This window comes from Numida meleagris, unplaced genomic scaffold (assembly GCF_002078875.1).
Source record: "Numida meleagris isolate 19003 breed g44 Domestic line unplaced genomic scaffold, NumMel1.0 unplaced_Scaffold249, whole genome shotgun sequence".
Taxonomy (NCBI): Eukaryota; Metazoa; Chordata; class Aves; order Galliformes; family Numididae; genus Numida; species Numida meleagris.
In genome coordinates, this window is record NW_018364295.1 from 225,240 (window position 1) to 246,144 (window position 20,905).

The 20,905-nt window shown below is 46.1% G+C and overlaps 1 protein-coding gene across 7 annotated transcripts in view; it reads right to left on the reverse strand.

Annotated features, from left to right (window-relative positions):
- Positions 1–20,905, reverse strand: part of GAS7 (growth arrest specific 7) — a 112,428-nt gene that overhangs the window by 41,001 nt on the left and 50,522 nt on the right. For all 7 annotated transcript variants that reach the window (XR_002433923.1, XM_021382490.1, XM_021382488.1 and 4 more), the window contains 3 exons: positions 6,135–6,206; positions 4,970–5,055; positions 2,192–2,245 (listed from right to left, as the gene is read on the reverse strand). Coding sequence is in view for 6 of the 7 variants with exons in the window: in XM_021382490.1 (XP_021238165.1) it covers positions 2,192–2,245; positions 4,970–5,055; positions 6,135–6,206 (212 nt within the window). In the remaining variant the exon portion in view is untranslated. The remainder of the gene's footprint in view (positions 1–2,191; positions 2,246–4,969; positions 5,056–6,134; positions 6,207–20,905) is intronic.

Sequence of the window (20,905 nt, forward strand, 5' to 3'; positions counted from 1 at the left end):
CTTTATGCACTACAACATTCTTTAGAAAGAAATCCACGCTCAGAAACCACCATATCATCAGACATGCCCAGAAGGTTTCTTGCTCTTCAAATGAAATACAATTCTATTCTCCCTTGTATACAATATCGCACTGCACCCTCCCTCACCTACCGCTTCAGCTTCCACAGATACAACTCCTGTCCAGAGGGTCATCTCTTCAGAAATCAGACAGCAAACCATCCACGCTAAAACTGGCAAATGCACCTTGACACTCACTGCAAAATCACTGTGGACCACAGTTCTACACTTCTGCTTCCTTATGAGCAACGATAATTCATGCAAATGGCAGATTTGTAACAGCCTATGATATGACCCATCAGGTTTTCCTGTCCAGGGAAAATAGACTCTTAGTGCTGGAAACATCCATTTACTGAAAACACCATACCCTTCTTCTTGTCGGATCCATGCTCCAGCTCACACCTGCCTTCAGCATTTCCAGAAGAAAGACTAAGTCCATGCTCTTTGGACATAGAGAAGGCAGTTGTATTCCTAGGAAGACAATAACAAGGTACCATTCCCCTGCGGAAAGCAGGGAAGCAGACCACTGGGCTGCAGCTGCTCATCAGGTGTCATGACCCGATGTTTGCAGCTTACCTAGTGCTGGGTTTCTGTTTGAGTAGAGGTGTGTTGGATTGAGAGCCCCAAAGTTAATGGCAAAACTCCTCTTTGCAAGAGGTTCTGCTTAAGCACTGCTGCAGCCCAAGGAAACCCATTCAACAGCAAGCTAAGGACATGCCCTGCAGCCCTGTTAACGGGAGCATCCCAATGCCAGCTGGAGCAGCACTGAACAAATAAAACCTCCAGGGGGGGCAGCAGGGAGGAAATTTACATTGCTTTACAGTTTACACTCCATCTGAGAATGTTATTTTTCATAATGCTTCCTTGACGCAGGCAGTGGCTTGAAGCAAGTGGCTGTTAAAATTATCTTGGTTCTGCCTGTCTGATGCATTGTGCTTGAAAGCTCCGGACTTCTGCTGGAGAAAGGCATACAGTGACCCTTACATAACACACAACACTTGACCACTTTGCAGATGCTACCAGACAGCACACAGGCCAGCAAATATGACATGGAAAAGCCCCCAGTGAGCAGCCTGAGTCCTCGCCTGGTACGAAGCGAGTCTTTCACAAACATGGGTGCTCTCGCTTACGTGCTGCTCTGTGCAGCAGGCTCAGACCATGTCTGCACTCTCTGGGCTACGCACGCAGCCTGCTGCCATCCTGCCCCACACTCAGACGGGCAGCAGGCTGTGAGCGGCATAGGTAGCACAGAGACCTTTATTCTCTCCTTTACCACTGCAATTAGTCTATCTTCTCATTTATCTTAAATTATTTCCTTTCCAATAGATCATGGCACGCCCAGTCTCTTCCATTAATTTATTTTGATTTCCTTCCTGATTTTAAACATCTACTCTGTACTGAGGAGTCCAGAACTGCAAGCTGTGTTCCAGACGGGGTCACCAGTCCTGTGGAATTAGTCAGTGTTTGTAAACGTGACACTGCAAACATCTTAACCGAATCAACTATATATAATTATTCAAAGCAAATGTAATAATCACTTCATACTCGTGCCTAAAATCTCTGCCTTTATCAAAAATCTTCAACTGGACACTCTGGCACAGAAAATGATGTTTTGATGCCTCTTTGAGGAGAAGACAGAAGTTCTCCGGTAGGGTGAATTAAGGACCCCCATCGTTAATCCGTTTCTCAGCCTTCACTGCTTCTCTGAATGTCCGGGCAGACCAGGGCCGGGCAGCGACCCACAGAGGAGCACGTTTGGTCAGGACCCACAGCCAGTAGCTCCCTTTTCGGGTACATTCTCACCTCCTGCTCATCCCAGAACCCCAGAATCAAAGGGAGAAATCAGACAGGAACTGGACTATGAGAACCCCGTGGGCCGGCCAGAACAGAACATCCCGAGCAGGAAAGGCCCCGCCAGGATCACGGAGGCCACCTCGGGGACGGAGTTCCGTCCTTCGCAACGGAGATCCCGAAGCCTTTCTGGACCCCCGACGTACAGCAAAACTACTCCCGCCGGAGGCAGCTCCGTGGCGCAGCACTCGCTCCCGCAGCGCCCCGACCTGCGCGGGCACCGCACCCCGCGCCGCCCCCTTCCCGCGCCGCCCACCCGGGAGCGTCGCACGGCCGGACTCACCGTCAGGCTGCTCTCCTTGCTCTGCCTCCGCGGCGCAGCCGGAGACCCCGGGGTCTGTGGAGAGAAGCGGATGGCATCATCGAGAGCGCGCTCGGAGCCCAGCATGGCGGGCACGGGCCGTGCCGCGGCTAGGCGGACCCCATGGCCCGGCGGCGCGGGGCGGCGCGGGGAGGGGCGGGAGGCGGTGTCGCCGGCGATGAGGACCGCGCCCCTCGCCGCTGCCAGCGCGGGCGGCCAGCAGGGCCAGGCCCTCTTCGCGGCAACGCCTTGCGCTTCTCGCGCGCCTCTGGGCTGCAGGGGGCGGCCGGTGCCCAGCGGGGCCCGGGTAGGAGGGCGGCCCGCAGCGGTGTGCGTGGGGAGCGGCCACCCACCCCCGTTCAGGACTGCCATCGCGGCCCGCCTGCGCTGCAGCCAGCATTGGGCCCACGGCCCTGTGCGGTGCCTGGCGGCTGCGGGTGACACGGGGCGGTGTGGAGGGAGCACTTCTGAGCCACCTGGGGCTCTGCTGCAGCCCCTCAGCAGCGCATTTACTCTGAGCTGCAGTCTGAGATCGGTGTCCAAAGGCTGCCGCTGTTCTGCTGCTCCATTTGCAACTGTTCATCGGAGTGGGCAGCGCGTCACTGCTATCTAGGAAGCTGTAAACAAGGCCTGGTCCTGCGCCCAGTGCGGCACAGCGCTGCTTTGTACTCAGTTGTAGCTCTTTCCCCCTTGACCTGTTTCCAAGAACTGTGGCTGAGCTTTCCCGAGCATTTGCCTGTGTGGTGGCTGCTGCCCAGGTCCTGGAGCACGCCTGGAAGTGGCTCTCCCACAGGACAACGCTGTGCTGCTGGGAACAGGTGCAGAGGCAGTCACAGTGCAGCAGCCCAGGCATGGGGACTGGAGTAGGCCCAACTGAGCCAGAGATTGGGGTCTGGAGAACAGCTCTAGAAAAATCGGTTTCCTGCAACCAGCAGCGCATGGCAGGCATTTTCCTTAACCAAGGAGTCTTCTGCACAAGCATCCACAGCACCTGAGAAAAGCTGTCTCCCACATGGGCGTGGACACAAGCTGCTCTCAGAAATAATGGCAGCAGCACTTCATTTCAGATCTAGCACATGTTCGAGGCAAGAATGAAGCCAGGTCTTGAGTTTGGGAAAACTGGTAATTAAGGAGCAATGGAAAGAAAGTATGACGGAGGCCGTTGAAGTGAATGAAAGAAGTCATGAACAGGACTTCTTTTGGCCCGGTGGCTGAGTCAGCTCAGCATAGCTGAGAAGTCCATGGAAATGGACACTCTGTGTATGTCTAAATTTGAGCACAAAGGTGACTTGAGTCTAAAAGGTTTACCTGAATCAGACTCAGCACCATAAAAACAGCAAATATTAGAAATAAAGTTCTGGGGGAGTCAGTTAATCTGAGTTGCTGGTATACGAAGCAGATACCTTAAGAAAACGGGATTTGTAGCACAAGGATTTATATTGCTTATTTTAAAGGAAGTCAGAACCTGCAAGTTGATCTGGGTTGCAGCAGGTGGGTGAACAGAGATGTCCACCAATGGCTGTGGAGGTTTTTAAAACGGTTTTGAGTTTCTGTTGGTGCCCATATGCTCTGCCTCCAGCCTGTGTAAGCTGCTCAGAGAGGAAACAGTGCATGTCAGTTAAGTGAGAGATGTTGGTCATGGATGTGGAGCCTGAAATGACAGACTGTGTCACAGGAAATGCCATGAATCCATGGGGAAAGGAACCCAGAAATACAGGCTCAGCTGAAAGAGCACTGCTGGTGCAACGTGCAGCACTGAGGGCCAGTGCCTAGAAGTGGCAAGCGAGATGGTAAAAGCAAAGTGGGGCAGATGGCAGACAGCACAAAATTTAGACCAAGAAATAGGAGTTCAGAAGGACACTGAGGCAGTGCAGTTCAGCATGGTAACTCCACACAAAACACACATTTCGTAGGGAGTGTTCAAACAGCTGCTCTGCAGAAGAACCTAGCAGGTAATAGAGAAATGAAACAGAACTGAGGTCCTGTGCCCTTTTTCCCAGCCAGCAGACGGGGAAGCACAACTCACCAGGAGTGCAACCCAGCAACGTTGCTCAGCTGTTGCTGTTTTGGCAGGGAACAAAGAATCTCACAGGGGGAGCTGGAAGAGGGCCCTATGCTGCATTTGCAGATCTGCAGGGAAGACTCTCCTGGAGACAAGCGGTAGTGCAATCAACAGTGCAGAAATATTGAGTGAAAAATTAGACAAACAGATGAGAGAGACTGTCAGCGAGTCAGCATCTTGAACGCTAGCCCAAGGCGATGATGGGTGCGGCACAGGCTGTGAAAGGCACAGAGGAGGGCCTGTGAAAGGACACGCTGACATGGATGAAGTAATTCAGAAAACAGCTTCGCTCAAATTCTTTGTGAATAATGTTTTTGGGAGGGAAGGCTGCAAGAAAATACGATCAGATAGAGGTATGGGCAGATGTTCATGTCTAGAGGGGACTGTACTGGAGACAAGCTCGGAGTTCAGGCTGAAATAACAGGATGTTCTGCAGGGTTGTTAATGGTGACTGAAGTGGCCTTGGAGAATTTTCAGAAAGGAGTGACAGGACACAAAAATTAAAAGTATTTTGGTATTTTGTACTGTTTTACCAGTAGAATACAAAGTGTGACTTTTCTAGATGCAATGAATCTGACTGATTTGACAGTTGTTGAGATGCCTCTTGACATCCTGCTCTAACAGACTTCCAGGCTACTTAAGCAGACATCCACTTATGTCTGGATACCACTGCTTGGACTTTTTCCCCCAAAACTTACCTGGGGGTCCCCACTGGCTTTTCGGAGGTTCATGTGAGCAGAGTCTAGCTGGTGTACCGGGGTCCCAGAAATGTGGTAGCCATTCACTGTAAGAATACATTGTAAGAAGTGAGCAGGCTTGCCGCAGGTTGCAGATGTATAATTACACATTTTAAAAATAAGTCACATAATTGAATATCAATGTGTGTACTCTACTGATACTCAGCCCATGGGCCCATTCTGCCCTCTGCATCCTGCAGCAGGCTTTTATCGGCGGTTATGACAGGAGTGAGTGAGCTGGAAGAGTCAAAAAAGAGGCTCCGAAATGCCAAACAGTTCCTGCAGCCTGTAGTTTGGTAAAATGAGATGCTTGAAGAAGCAGGGTAGGTAAAAAGCAGGGGTTTAATGGAAATGGGCTGTTGATGCCAAGAAGGCATGCCTTGTAAGATGTTTAGGATTTATGTACACAGCTGTAGGGCACTTTATGTTTGGAAAATAATGAGCAAAGAATAATGCTCAAAGTAGGGTTAAAAGTAGGTATACAGCTATGTTACATATCCTTTGGTCACAACAAAACACACTGTTCAAGCACACTTCCCACTCAGCTCAGTCAATAAAGACCCACATCATTTTGACAAAAAATTGGCCAAAGACATTCTCTAGACTGCATTGTTTACAGTCAGTTGCTAGAAGTGGCCTTTTTATTCTAGTGCAATTTCTGCTTTGCTGTGTCTTTGTGCAGCCCCTGCAGCTTTTTAGCTGATTCTGTTACGTGATTCTCCCAGAGGTGAACTGGACAGCCTTCCAGCTACCACGTGTTAACACAATCCTCATGCACACATGCTGTGCAGGGTGTAGCTGCAGGCAGCCCACATTCCCTGCATCTGCTGCTCCCATGGCTGCAGGAAGCAGGAGGGAGAGGCAGATGTGCCCCTGTTGGCCTCTGCACCCCAGGAGGGACCATCTTAGCCCTGAGAGGTACGTGGGGCAGGCCAAGAGACCTGTCATTTGGAAACAGAGTGGCAGAATGGATTGGAATGACGAGCCTCAACCACCCTTGCTCTTCTGCAGGACTCTGTACGTGAAATACAAATCCCGTCTAATCACAACATTTTTATTTGCTATACTGACTGGTAGAGAAGGCGATTCACCCAACGCAGCACTCAGGAATGGCAACACACAATACCTGCTGGGCTCTGCTGTGTCACAGGGCTCTTCGGGGTCCCAGGCACGCTGCTTGGCCGCTCCCAGGTTGTCTCTGTTGGAGGGAAACAGCAGCATTAGGGTGACAGAGGCCAAGAGCATCATGTGCCTGTGACACACAAATGGCTCTTACCCTCAGTGTTCTCCACTCCAGGGCTGCACCCCATGAGGAGGGTGTCTGTGCCCTCATGCTCCTCATCTCCTCCCTCATCCCTCTGCCTTCCCTTCCCAGCCCCACTCCTCAGCAGCTAGCTGAGATCAGTGGCAACAGCATTACTGGTCCCTCCAGTGCAGCTCTACCTCAGGGCCACTTGGAGGAAAGCAGGGCCACAGCTGCCACAACCCATGCAGGCAGCATTTCTAGCTAGATTCTAGGTAGCCCCGTCTGGACTCTATCTGTGGCCTTTGTGGGCACAGCGGCCAGTCTGACACAGCACAGCCTGGGGACAGGGACTGAGCTGCACTGCCGTTGACCCTGCTCTCCACGTGGAACACAGCTGTGACTCAAAGATGTAGTTTCAGTGACAGGAACACAGACTACAGCACTTTTTTCCCCCTCAGAAAAGGCAATTGCGCTGGCAAATTCCACTTGGGTCCCTTAACAAATGCATGTCACACCACTTTTGATACTCAAAAGACTGCTGCTGCTTTTTCCCTCTTTTCTCCTCTACTTTAGTCATTTTGCTTATTTTCTTAGCAAACAGAAAATTGTCCTTGGCCATATGCTAAACACAGAAGATTTTATTGCAAAATGTCATTGAAGTTGCAAATGGCAGATAGTGGAATTAGAACAGCAACTTCTCTAAAAGTGTAGCTATAAAGCCCAAGCCAGCATTCCTGTAGAACAAATATGTTGGTATCAAACAAAAATAAATACTGTTGGCTGCCAGGCAATATCAACTAAGAAAATAAGCAAGTCAAAGTACCAACCACTTCATTTCAAACTATGATTCCCAAAAACCATCCAGGAGCCATCTAACTCTGCCAAAGCCTGAAATCCTGCATGTCTCAATATTCTGGATGGGAATTGGCAGGTGACAACAGGCCTGCATTCAGGACATCAGGAAGAGGATACCAGGTATGATAAAGGTGGAGGACTGCTATCCACTCTTGGTCTTTCAAGCTGGGTCACATGAGGTTGTGACTAGGAAATAAAAAAATATCAGAAAAGACTTTACATCACTTGGGATGGAGAGACAGCGTTGGTGGACAAAGGAAGTACAGATGAGGCAAAGAGCTCATTGAGAGCAGCCCTGCTGAGAAGGATTTGGGGGTCCTGATGGCTGAAAAGATGGACATGAGCCAGCAGTGTGCACTTGCAGCCCAGAAGGTCAACAGTATCTTGGGCTGCATCAACAGAGGGGTGGCAGCACGAAGAGGGAGGTGATTGTCCACCTCTGCTCTGCCCTTGTGAGGCCCCATCTGGAGTACTGTGCCTAAGCCTGGGTCTGTCAGTACAGCAAGGAGCCATTGGAGAGGGTTTAGAGGAGGGCCACAAAGATGATCGAAGGGCTGGAGCACCTCTCCTATGAAGAAAGGTTGAGGCAGTTATGCTTGCTTAGCTTGGAAAAGAAAAGGCTCTGGGGAGACCTCACTGCGGCTTTCCAGTACTTGAAGGGAGCAATATAAGCAGGAGCGGGACCGACTTTTTACAATATCTGATAGTGACAGGACAAGGGGGAATGGCTTTAAGCTAAAAGAGGGGAGATTTAGGTTAGATGTTAGGAAAAAGTTTTTTACTCAGAGGATGGTGAGGCATTGGCACAGGCTGCCCAGAGAGGTTGTGGGCACTCCATCTCTGGCGGCATTGAAGGCTGGGTTGGATGGGATCCTGGGCGGCCTGATCTGGTGGTTGGTAACCCTGCCCATGACAGGGGTACTGGAACAACATGATCTTTACGGTCCCTCCAGTCTAAGCTATTCTATGATTCTAGGGTAGGAGAGGCTGAGAGAATTGAGGAAGTGCTGTTTTATCTATTTTCATATACACATTCATTCACGTACATATTGACAAACATTTACTTAAGTGTTGCTTTAGGCTCCTCATTTCAGAAAAAGGGGGATCCCAAATTCCTCATTTCAGGAACTGCAGACCCCAGAAGGGGGAAGGTGCTACACCCCCAAATCTATGGTGTGCACATCCCCAAAGATACACACTCTGCTGCTTGCTTTGCCCTTCTCTTCTTATTTTGCCTGCAAATCAAAATATTTTGACTATTTTTTTCTCTTGCAAATGGAAAGCCTTGTGGACTGGAAGCTTTGATGAATCACTGAGGAAATATTTAAATTATTCTCAGCTTTTTGTGAATTGGGTAGCAAATTAATGAATTTCACTCTTGGCCAGTGAGCAGGATTGGAATGTGTTAACTAAACAGAAGGAAAATCAAGTGATAAGAGTTGTCTTTTCTGAGTCAGCTTGGCTTAAAACATGCCTATGTGTGGTTAAATAGGTAAAATCTGATTTATGTTTATTGCATTGTAAAAGTAAACGCTAGAATGTGCTACTCACATTTTTAGTTATTTTTTCTAGTGTAAATAGTTGTTTACTAAATATTGTAAATGAGTTGACTTGAAGACAAGTTCTTGGAGGTTTAGGAGCAACTCTGTACAGGGGAACTGCGATGTCTACTCTTGCAGTGCCAAAGTGCAATCCACAGGGTAATACATTTTTATCATAACTCGCTTGGACATTAGCAGTAAGAAGTTACTTCAGTTACTTTCATATATATTTTATGCAAGCATAGCTTTAGCATTTTTGAGACTGTACAGAGGAATGGACTTAAACCTGACAAATAAATTTGAAACATAATTAATTGGTCAAAATTCCCAGCTGCTTCTAGTAACTGGTCTCTGCTTTCCTGTTGGCTGTAGTGGAGCTGGTGTTCTGCCATACAAAAACTCCATATACATAACTTGAAGGCAGAAATGTTGTACATAAAAACCCATTGCTCAGCAGTTAGCATAGTTGTGAATGTGTTCCAAAGCACCTAGTGATTTTCAAAATACATATTTATGTATTATGTATTTTCAAAATACAGAAATTGATTGTAGAGCAATGCATATTGAAAAAGAAAAAAAGAAAGCTATAAAATGTATAAAATAGAAACATTTTATTGGACAGGAAATGAAAAGAAGAAGAGGAATGTTTTAAACCTCTCTTGTTTTGAATGCTGAGAGAAAAGAAGATCCCTTTCTGTGCACACAGTAGTTGTGATATTGAGGCTGCACAAGCACGAGTAGAACGACCCTAAACCAAGACTGTACTGCCGTGCTGCCACCTACTGCAAGCCACAGCTACCACATTCACCAAGATGAAATTGCAACATTATGAATTTCTCTGCAGCTTAGTCATTATTATAAGTGAACACATGTGGGGAAAAATGATGTTTTTCCACAACCACAAAGAGACGACTTGGTGAGAGATAGCATCCTATTTGATACAGCCAAGACATCTGCTTGAGCTGGAGTATCAAATACAGATTTTGATCCTGGAAAATCTGAAGACTAGCTGTAATCCTGTGGTAAAACAATGGTATCTCCTTTTAGGAATATATTCAATATCAGTCAATATTTTATATCTCATCCAATCTTCCAGACAGGATGACAGCAACAAGCTAAAACCTCTTACTCTATGAGAGTGTAATGTAGCACTGGCAGACCAACACTGACAAGTTCTGTTCTCCTTTATCAGTCACACAATAATTATTCTGTTTAGTCAATGAGCGGAAGGAATAATTAGTAGTTTCTTTGTCACCCTTTGGATTGTGAAGGAGCTCTGTGAACAGAAAGAAGTCTTACAGCCCTGAGATGGAGGCATAGGAGATATTTATAAATTACTTACTAAAAGCAAGGCAGTAGAAAGCCACTTACTCAAAGTGAAATTGAAGAATCACAGAACGGTTGGGTTGGAAGGGACCTTACAGCCTTCCCAGCCCCAGCCCCTGCCATGGGCTCGTTGCCACTCACCAGCTCAGACTGCCCAGGGCCCCATCCAAACTCACCTTGAACACCTCCAGGGATGCGACACTCACACTTCTCTAGGCAGCAGTGCCAGGGCCTCGTCACTTCTGGGTAAAGAATTTCCACTTCACATTGAACCTAAATCTCCCCTTTAACTTCTTGGTCAAAGCCATTACCCCTGTCCTATCACTATACTCCCTGGAGTCCCTTTCTAGCTTTCTTGTAGGCCAATTCTAAGTACTGAAAAGCCACCGTAAGGTCTTCCCAGAGCCCTCTCTTATTTTTTCCCCTTTTAAAAATGGGTGTTATGTTTCCTCTTATCCAGTCAGTGGAAACTTCACTGGACAACAGATCCCTGAACTGGACCAAGTCTGCTCTCCTGAAGCTCAGGGTAGTAAGCTTGGTGTGTGCTCTCTTTGCTGCCCTAAGGATGCTGAACTCTACCATTTCATGATCACTGCAGCCGAGGCTGTCCTTGAGCTTCACATTCCCGTTCAACTTCTCCATTTGGTGAGAATGAGGTCCAGCACAGCACCTCTTTGTTGGATCTCTTGGAGAAGGAAGTTACCATCAGTGCATTCCAGGAACATCCTGAATTGCTCATGCCCTGCTGTGTTGCCCTTTTGGCAAGGTTTGCTGCCTGTTTGTGTCTCCTTATAGTCCAAAATTTGGTTGGACCCGTGAGTCAGAGGGAGTGCAAACATGCCTGCTCTGGAAACAGGTTTCCTTTAACTGCACAGCACTGGATTCCACAGTCCAAACCTCCAGGCTGCCTGACGCTGCCATGCTTCACCTGACTTTGCTGGGAGGCCACCTCACCCAGCAGAAAAAGGCAGACTGCTGTCAGTGCTCTTGCATCTTTGTCTGTCTTGCTAAGATATTCCTCACATTTGTGATGAGTCAGAAAAGGCTTAAGGATGCTTCACCCCTTGATATTGTGAGTGGAGGAAAACAGCCCTAATGAAAGGCAGAGGAAACATGTTTGTTTGTGCATGAAAGGAGTGGAAATAACTTGCAATGCCCTAAGACTAGAGTAAAACATTCAACACTTTAGATGCAGAAGGAATAGGTAAATGAGAGTACAATGAAAATATTTTCCTCCTGTTCCATAGAGGACATGTAGCACAAGGAGATATAATTTAGTTTGAATAAGGAGGTCTCACAAGTTCACAGAGACAGTGTGCAGTTCAGGATTCTGGCTCTTCCCTCCTGACCTCCTGCAGACCAGAATGGGTTCTTCTGTTCTTTCTTTGTGCTCCAACATCTTAACCCATTGAGCCCGGAAGTACATGGCTGGGGTAACAACAGCTTAAAAGGTACAACCAACCACCCTGTGCATGAGCCTCTGAACTGTAGCACTGTCCTCTACATGGTATGTTCCCACTTCGCAGTAAGATCAAGGCCTCCCAAGGCCCTGATCTTTACTTCCATCTTCATACTTAATTTAAACGGACAGGAAAAGCAGGCAGAAATGACAGATCCAAATCTCTCTGCATCTGCATGAAACATGAGATTCAGTCTCTTCAGTGCTGAAAGTAGAGCATGATGTAGTACATGAACTAGTTCAGCAGGAGCTGCAGTCTCAGAACTCAAATCCAACTCAATTGCTACAGGCAATTCAATGCAGAGACAGGTTGCAATATAGCTTTTATTCTCTGGCCCTGAATATTGCAATGGAAACACAATTTCTTGAAATTTTCTGTGTAAATAGGAGAGTTGTTACTACCTCAGCAGCATGGGAAAAGCTACTGACAAATCCTTATTTCATCTTTCAAAGTATCATTTAAAATGAGCATGGGGACTTGTAACATGCCCCTCCTTTTGCAAAGATCATGCCACACAAAAGCGAGCCTGATATTGCAGTACTTCAAGCTTGATAGTGGCAGCAGTGCAACTTCTGGCATTTCCTGAGACTTGCTTTGTTTTCCTAGGATTTAGGCCACTTTACCAGGGCAGGTTACTGTATCAGAGGGAAACCGTCACCAGTAGGTTTTATCAGTAGGAGAAAAAACACAGTAACAATGCTTGTCATCTCTTACTTGCTTCCACAGAGGACGTAGTGTCTCAAATGCAGTTCTTAAGTTTAGTTGGTTTGCGTGGGTGTTCCCTATGGCTGGTGAGATACAAAAGAAAAATCTCAACCTGCAGACTGAATCCCTCCAAACTCCCTCAGAGAGATGGAAAATTATTAGGCAGAACAAGTATAAGAGTAAGTCATTGTTATGTTCCTTCCATCTCTTACTTCAGGCATAGCAACCAGTACTTCAGAAGTAAAGATTTCTGGAAGTGTTGACCATCTTCATTGTTTTCCAGAGTCGTATTACTGATTGCCTTACAGGAAAGAGGTCACCCAATGCATGACACTTGGCTTTGAGGTTGTTTTCTAACCAAGCAAAGATAAAATAATTCTGGTTTATTCTGTCAAAATAAAAAGTTCAAGATTTGGTAAAGCTTGGAAGCAAAGTCAGAAAATGGCCAATGTATTATTAATAGCCTTAATGCCACACTTAGCCATATCCTTTCTAGGCTATGCTTGGGCTGGCAGGATAGATTCCGTATGCATTTCCTCTGGACAATGGCCAATCCTTGCATCCAGTCAGTTCTTTTCCCTTCTCACAACAGCATCAGTGAAAATGCAAATATGAGATTACAGGTCACAATATTCTCTTGCTTAGTCTGTTGTCATCTTCCAATTACCCAGTGAAATGCAGCATTATTAAAATTGCTTTCATGTTCTAATTAAGCTGTGGCTTATCATAGTGCAGCAAAGAGGCTTCCTTTACACCTGGTGCTTCTTAATTTAATCCTTTTTATCCACTTACAATACTTAAAAATTATGTACCTTAGGAAAGTATAGTTGATCTTGTGACATCCTAAGGTTACAGTGCTCTCATCTCTGGCACTGTATAGAAGCTATGAGACATAAATTTAGTGAATGATAAATTTTAGGATGGAGAACCTCAAAACATGCGTAAGTCCCTTTGAGTTTCCATGTGTATTCTGTGACCAAACGAGTCCTAATGGCAATGGTATTGCATAAAACATGACTAAAACAACTATTACTATCTCTTATTTGTACATGTTGTGCTAAGCACCATTCACATGACAGTGGTCTATGGACAAGGTGCAACAAGGATGAAGAGCAGTGGAGCTTCCAGCTGTGGGTTCCAAGGGGGCTTAGACATGTCAGTTCTTAACCACTCAGACTGAGATGTTTTAGCAGGTACTAGTTTGGTGCACTGGGAAACTTCCTTACAAAACAAAGATAACAGGATGCCTGATGGAAGGAATCCAGCTGTTCACCAGCTGTAGTGTGCTTAAGGTCATCAAACACTACATTTGCAAGGGAAATGTGATACCTTTATGGCAGTGAGTTTTCAGCTAGTTTTCGAGCACTGCCTGGAAAAGCACAGCTTGCTGTTTCTGATCCTCCTAAGGTTGGTAGGCAGGCTACAGGTTGCAATGGTTGCACAGCTGGATCAGAGACCAGCCAGGAACTAGGGGCTTCAGTGAAATAAAGGTGAATGACATAACAAAATAAGTAGGAATGGATACCCAGGAAGACAGAAGTAGAAAAGCTGGCTGGTGGAACCAGGAGGATACTAAGGAATATGTATTCCTTCGGGCAAATAGAGAACATTCTCCTGAGCCTCTGAAGTCCTGGGCTTCTCAAGATTCCTCTCAAGGAAACAACTGGTTGCAGCTATAACTTTCAGTGACTGTTTTTGTGATGATGAGAATAAATGTGCCTTAATTATGATGAAGATAACGTGAAAGTGAAATTCATGCTTTCCAAGAGACAACAAGCTGTTCAGTAAATGAGAATGTAATACCACAGACAAGAAAAGCCTAGAAATAAGGACGCACCATGAAAGGCTGACCTTAGCTGAGAATGCAAGATGGCAGCAAGTCACACAAACATTTGTGTCATAAGTATATGTCATCTTTAATGTGGTGGGCAAGGTAGTTGGAGTGCTATTGTTTGACTAATGCAAGAGGTATTACAGCTGCAGCACATCAGAGAATTTCTTCAGCATCATCAAATATTTTCCAGCTGAATCTACCACCCACACACAGTAGTAAACCACTCCCAAAGACACTGAGCAACAACATGCTTAACTGCATTGTAGTTGTGCACTCCAGACGCATGGTACATTCAAACTTTGCACAGCAAAGTAATTCTAGGGCTCTCCACTCAAAAAACACACCAATGTCACCAGTGCTATGAAGCCTGGAAACTTTTCCACATGCCTTTTCAATCCAGATTGTGTGCATTCTCCTCTGCTCTGCCAGCACAATTCAGTCAATGCCTTACAACAATTTCCTGTCAAAAAGTGGATTAACTGAATGTCAAAGAAGAGGAGATTGCTCTCTTCAGTTTTCTTAGAGATGGGTAAATATTATCTATGCATAGAAGATAGTTTTAAGAGGCTTTGTGAAGTACACAGTTCCTTACACCTTTCAGAAACCAGTTAGTATCTCTACCCTCCCATCCTGACTGCTTAAGTTTACCTTCTTGGCCCCTTCACTTATCTTCCCCATCACATCTCCCTGTGCCTCAACTCATGTCTCTTCTCATTTGAAATCACAACACAGAACTACAATTATTATGGGTAAGAAAATATTGTACTAGGAATTACTGTAGAAATATATGTTTTTTTTTCAGATGATGCCAGTGAAGGGCAAAGAAGGGGAGAGACGCAGCCCTAGAAAACTGCACACAGGTATCAGCAGTCCTATCACTGCCTGAACCAAATCTGATGTACTATATAGAAATGCAGGCAGAAGAGAGCAGTGCTATTTTTCTTGCTTTGGGCTCTGAAAATTCCAGCTAGAAGCCAACTCCACAAAATATCAACATGTAAGTTGACTGCCAGATGGAACATATTCAGGGCAGAAATTATTTCATCTCACATGCATCAGCCTCCAAATCACCCAGAGGTTGTTCAGATGTGATCAAGGTTGAATGTAAACATTAGCACTCTATTTTGTACACTGTCCCAGACAGGATTTCTTCCTATTCTCGGTCCTTCCATCAGCTCATGTACATGAAAGGTTTTGAAAGCTTCGCACGCTGTGATTTTGCAACCCTGACCAGCCTCGAGAAACGCATTTCCTGTAATTTCAGCAGAACAACAGAGCTTCTGGCTGACTTGCTGTAATGGTCCATGTCTCGGGAAGGGACATCCCTATACACAGGAGCAATGAGCAATCTCAGCCAACTTGATAAAAGGGACACAGGCTGTAAGGACCAAACAGGGGTATGCAGCAATTCACTTAAACACTTAATAGCTTCTCTTCATTAAGAACACACATCACAACTCCTCACCTGAGTCACAGACAGAGATATAGGAGTCTGCAGAGGGCCCTGGGGTGTTCACCAAGCTGGGTCTTGAGCAGTTCACTTCAGCTATGAAGGCCACAAGATAACTGGCAGTCTCTGGAGGCCTTATTTCATGTTTATCCAAACAGGTCTGGATCTGAACTCTTAGCCCAAGGGAAGTGCAGATGGAGAGCTGACCTCTCAGGGGTGGAAATCACCACTCTTTGGTGAGGTGACACCAAGACAAAGGTCAGCACAAATTTGATGAGGAAGAAATAACAAAAGCTCCTGTGTTCTGATTTTCTTCTAAATCAAATAAATGAATCAGAGAGATGGCAGAGGAAGGGAGGGAGGGTGGGAAGGAGTTGGGTTGGCTCAGAAGTTTAGGAATTAAAATACCAGGGTGATTGCCACTGTCTCCTGTTTTTTTTTTCCCTGTCTGGCAGGGAGTTTGGGATGGTATGGGCAGGCAGCTAGAATAGAGGATACCCCCAGTGTTTTGGAACTTCACTAGAGAGGCACAAATCACTACAGTGTACTGGGGCCTGGCCCATGCCTACTGACCCCTCTTCAATACTATTCAACACCCTTAGATTTGATGACAATGCATCAGTCCCTGCCATTGCTCCAACCTCTTCAACAGACTCTGCAGTTCAACCAGAGAACCAGTATCAGTTGCCCCTATACACAAGAAAAAAAAAAGGGTGTGAAAGTCATCTCATTTAGTATGAAAAGAAACTCCTACTAAAACAAGGATGGAAGAAGATGAGGATGAAGCAGGGCTACCCACAGAGACAAGAGGAAGAAGTCAAAACTCACAAAGGAGGGAATAATTGTCTGACCTCTAACTATGGGTGAGCTGCAAGATATGTGAAAAGACTTCAGCCGTCATCCAGGCAAGAACATTGTCACCTCACTGCTCCAGTGCTGGGATAAGAGGGCCAGTAGTCTGGACTTGTTGTGCAGCTTGGATCCCGTTCTAGGGAATAGGGCACTGACAAAGCAATTGGAAAAAGGACACAATCCTTTACCCTATGAAGTGACTCTTGTCAGCCGTGAAGGAAAGATCTCCTTTCAAGGAAGATCTGCTACGTTACCCAGGCAAGTGGAGCACCGTGGAAAAAGGTATCCAGTACCTAAGGGAATTCACTGTGCTGGAGGTGACATATAATACTGACTTGAACAATCATTTATCCCAAGTTCCAGATGACATCAGGTACCCTCAGCACATGCAGTGGAAATTTGTAGGTAGTGCGCCAACACTGTATGTCAACACACTGGCAGCAGTAACCCGTTGAAGAAAATCCAACGGTGGATGAACTACCTAGGCTACTTCAACAAATATGAAGAAAATCTCTTTTTCTCCCTACAGGTTTGTGTCTCAGCTGTGGAGAAATTGTCCCAGGAGATCAACTAATTCAAAGACAATATGCCTTCCTCTTCACCTGTATGGACCAGTATCTCAGCTATAAGAAGTATGCATTCCTGTGTTTGAGAGAGAGAATATAGTGGTTACACACCACATGCCACCCTGTACTTTCATCTGCATGACCATGAAGAGGATATGAGGAAGTGGGATGGAAAATCAACCTTTACCCTAGAGGCCCGAGCTTGTGAACTGCGAGGAAGAAAACTGAAAAAGGGGGTTCTTCCAGGAAAATGGCTGCTCCAATTTCCAGTAGGCAGTATCCCAGATAAAGAAGATGATCTGATCCCATTTCTGAAGTTGATAATAAGCCTTTAGATTTGCCTTCATGAGAAGTGAGTGATGAATACAAAACCAGCCAGATGGAGGAAAGGGACAAGTAGGTTTATTGGACTGTGTGGATTTGATGGCATGGCACATCAGAACCACAGGAATATAAGGCTCTAGTGGACACTGGTGACCAGTGAGCCTAACTGGAAATGACTGGCAAAAGCATCCCACTGTGACCGGACCAGAGGCTCTGTGCATCATATCTATCATATATAGATTACCTCAGGAGATGGTACTTTAAGGACCTAAAAGGGTACCGGTGGGCTTTTGGTATAGCTGTGCTGGAGATGGAGGACACTGAGCAACTGTCTATCTTGCCTGGTCTCTCACAGGACCCTTCTGTTGTGGGATTGCTAAGAGTGAAGGAGCAGGTGCCAATCACTACCATAACAGCATGCCACTGGCAGTAATGCACCACCTTGGACTCCCTGGTTCCCATCCATATGCTGAATTGTCAACTGGAGAACCAAAGAGTAATCAGTAAGACTCGTTCATCATTCACTAATTCCATGTGGCCAGTGCAAAAGTCAAAAGGAGAGTGGAGGCTGACAGTGGACTACTGTAGCCTGAATGAAGTCACAGCACCTCTGTGTGCTGCTGTACCACACATACTAGAACTCTAATATGAACTAGAGTCAAAGGCAGCCACAACTGATATCACCAATGTGATATCAGTTCCCTAGTTCCTCTGGCAGCAGAGTGCAGACCACAGTTTGCTTTCACTTGATGGAGCATCCAGTACACCTGGAATTGACTGCCCCAGGGGTGGAAACAGTCCAGCCATTTCCCATGGGCTGATCCAGACTGTCCTGGCACAGGGGAAACTCCTTAACAGTTATAATATGTTGACAACATAATCGTGAGGGGCAACACAGCAGAAGTTTTTCAGAAAGGGAAGAAAATAATCCAAATCCTGAAAGCCAGTTTTGCCATAAAGCAAAGTAAGGTTAAGGGACCTACACAGGAGATCCAGTTCTTAAGAATAAAATGGTAAGATGGATGTCATCAGATCCCCATGGATGTGATCAATAAAATAACTGTTATGTCCCCACCAAAGACCAAAAAGGAAACACAAGCTTTATTAGGTATTGTGGGTTTCTGGAGAATGCATATTCCAGATTGCCATCTGATTGTAAACCCTCTCTATCAAGGGACCAACAAAAACTTCTGACTGAGCCCCATGTGACTGAGCCCCTGACTGAGCAACAACAGCTTTTGAACAAACTAAACAGGAGATAGTTCATGCAGTAGCCCTTAGGCCAGTCTGTGCAGGACAAGATGTAAAAAACATGCTCTACACCACAGCTGGGCAGAATGGAGAACCCAGAGCCTCTGGCAGAAATCTTCAGGGGGGACTCGAGGTTGATTCCTAGGGTTTTAGAGTTGAGGACACAGAGGAGCCAAGGCCAGCTATTCTCCAACTGAAAAAGAGATACTGGCAGCTTACGAAGGGGTCCGAGCTCCTTCAGAAGTGTTTGGTACTGAAGCACAGCTCCTTTTGTCACTCTGACTGCCTGTGCTGGGGTGGATGTTCAAATGGAGGGTCCCCTTCACACATCATACAGCTGATGCTACGTGGAGTAAGTGGATGGCACTGATCATACAACAGGCTTGAACAGGAAAACCCCAGACACCCAGCAGTCTTAGAAGTGATTATGGGCTAGCCTGAAAGCAAAGATTTTGGAATACTGCCAGAGGAGCTGATGTGCACTGAAGAGGCTCCACTCTGTAACAAACAACGAGAGAATGAAAAGCAATATGCCCTGTTCACTGATGTGTCCTGTCACATTGTGGGAAAGCATCAGAGGTGAAAGGCTGCTGTACAGAGCCTTACATGATGAGCTGCAGAAACTGATGAAGGAGAAGGTGAATCAAGCCAATTTGCAAAGGCCATCTAGCTGGCTTCAGATATTGCTGAACAGGAGACCTTGACCAGTGTTCTACCTCTACACTGACTTATGGATGGTTGCCAATGCCCTATGGGAGTGGTTGCAGTGCAGAAGCAAACCCATCTGGGCCGGTGCATTATGGAAAGATATTGCTGCTTGGGTAGAGAACATGTTTGTAAAGGTGTGTCATGTAGATGTCATCAAGGAAGAGATGCAACATATAGGTGGGCTTGGGATTGAGGGGTGGACTTGACCATGGACGCTATTGCACAGGTTATGGATGAACGTGAAACGTGCTATAATTAAGCAAGCCAAGTGCATAAAACCTCTTTCGTATGGAGGACGATGGCAGAAATATCAATATGTGGAGGCTTGGCAAATGGATTATATCACACTCTCACAAACCCACCACGGCAAGCACCATCTGCTTACAACAGTAGAAACAACCACCAGATCACTGGAAACATACCCTGTGCTGCATGCCTCTGCCCAAAACGCATTGAAAAGCAAGTTTTATGGTAACAAGGCACCCCAGGAGGAACTGAGTAAGACAATGGGACTCATTTCCCAAACAACCTCATAGATACCTGGGCCTAAGAGGACAGGATTGAGAAGGTATATTGTCCATGGACAATTTAGAGGGATGGCCCATAGACCATATCTGTAACTAATGGGGATGTATGGGAAAGGGTGAGGCTTGTGTATGACATAAATGATGTAGAATAAGGGGTGGATATTATCCTGGTTTCAGCCCAGACAGGGCGGATCAGGCTGCTCAGTGGGGAAGAGCTGTCACCATGATGGCACAGGGCAGGGGATGGGACAGAGCCAGGCCAGGTGGCCTGAACTGGGCACCAGCTGATTCCATACCATGCAGAAAGTCATAAAGCTGTGGAAGTCAGCCAGGGGTGGCCACTGCTCAGGGGTTTCTGGGTATCAGTCAGAGGGAGACATTGTATTCCTGGGTGTTGGTCAGTGAGCAGGCATTACTTTTGCATACATTTATTTATTTACACACACGATGGCTGCTCTGAATGTAATGCCTCCTATTTTATTATGTTGGCCCACAACATCATAGGCAGGTGTCGATGGGATAGCAGTAGAAGTTGAACATTCCCACCAGTATCCCGTTACATGTTGATGCCATGTGATAGATGGCAACAGAGGGGCACTCTGACAAAATACCGTCCTGGAAGTGCAGATGAAGTAAAGGTGGGAAACTGAATTCCTCCATGTGGAAAAAAATGCACTCCATTTTATGGATACCAATCAGTGGACATGTGCATGTGAAGTGGTGGGTGGTGCATTTCAGCAGTGGTGACAGCAACATTGGGTCACCTCTGTTGGTGCAGATTTCGAGTTGCGCAGCATGCAGGCTCTTGTTCATCACTGGCAAAAAGCAAAGCTAATGGTCATGTCTGTGTTGAAAAAATAGTATATGCAGCTAAGAATTTGCTCTATCAAATATTGTTGTGCTCTTTGTATCTGTTGTCATTTCCATGGAAAAAAAATAGGAGGCATAACTTTTCCAGCAACCTGCATATATAGTTATCATCACAGCCTTGTTTCTGTGTTCCTTTTCTGTCTTAGTATATAGTTTTTACCTCAACCTATGAGTTCTATTTAGTTTCCAGTTCTCTCCCTCATCCCACTACAGGGGTCAGTGAGCAAACAGCTGTGTGGTGCTGAGCTGCTGCCGGTTTAAACCACAACAAATGGCTTCATGATCGAGTCCAACTAGGTTCAAAGGACGATAGCCAGCAGGTGCAGATAGGCAACCATGTGCTGTTTTTGTTGGCTAGCTATTTCACCTATTCAGATTGGTC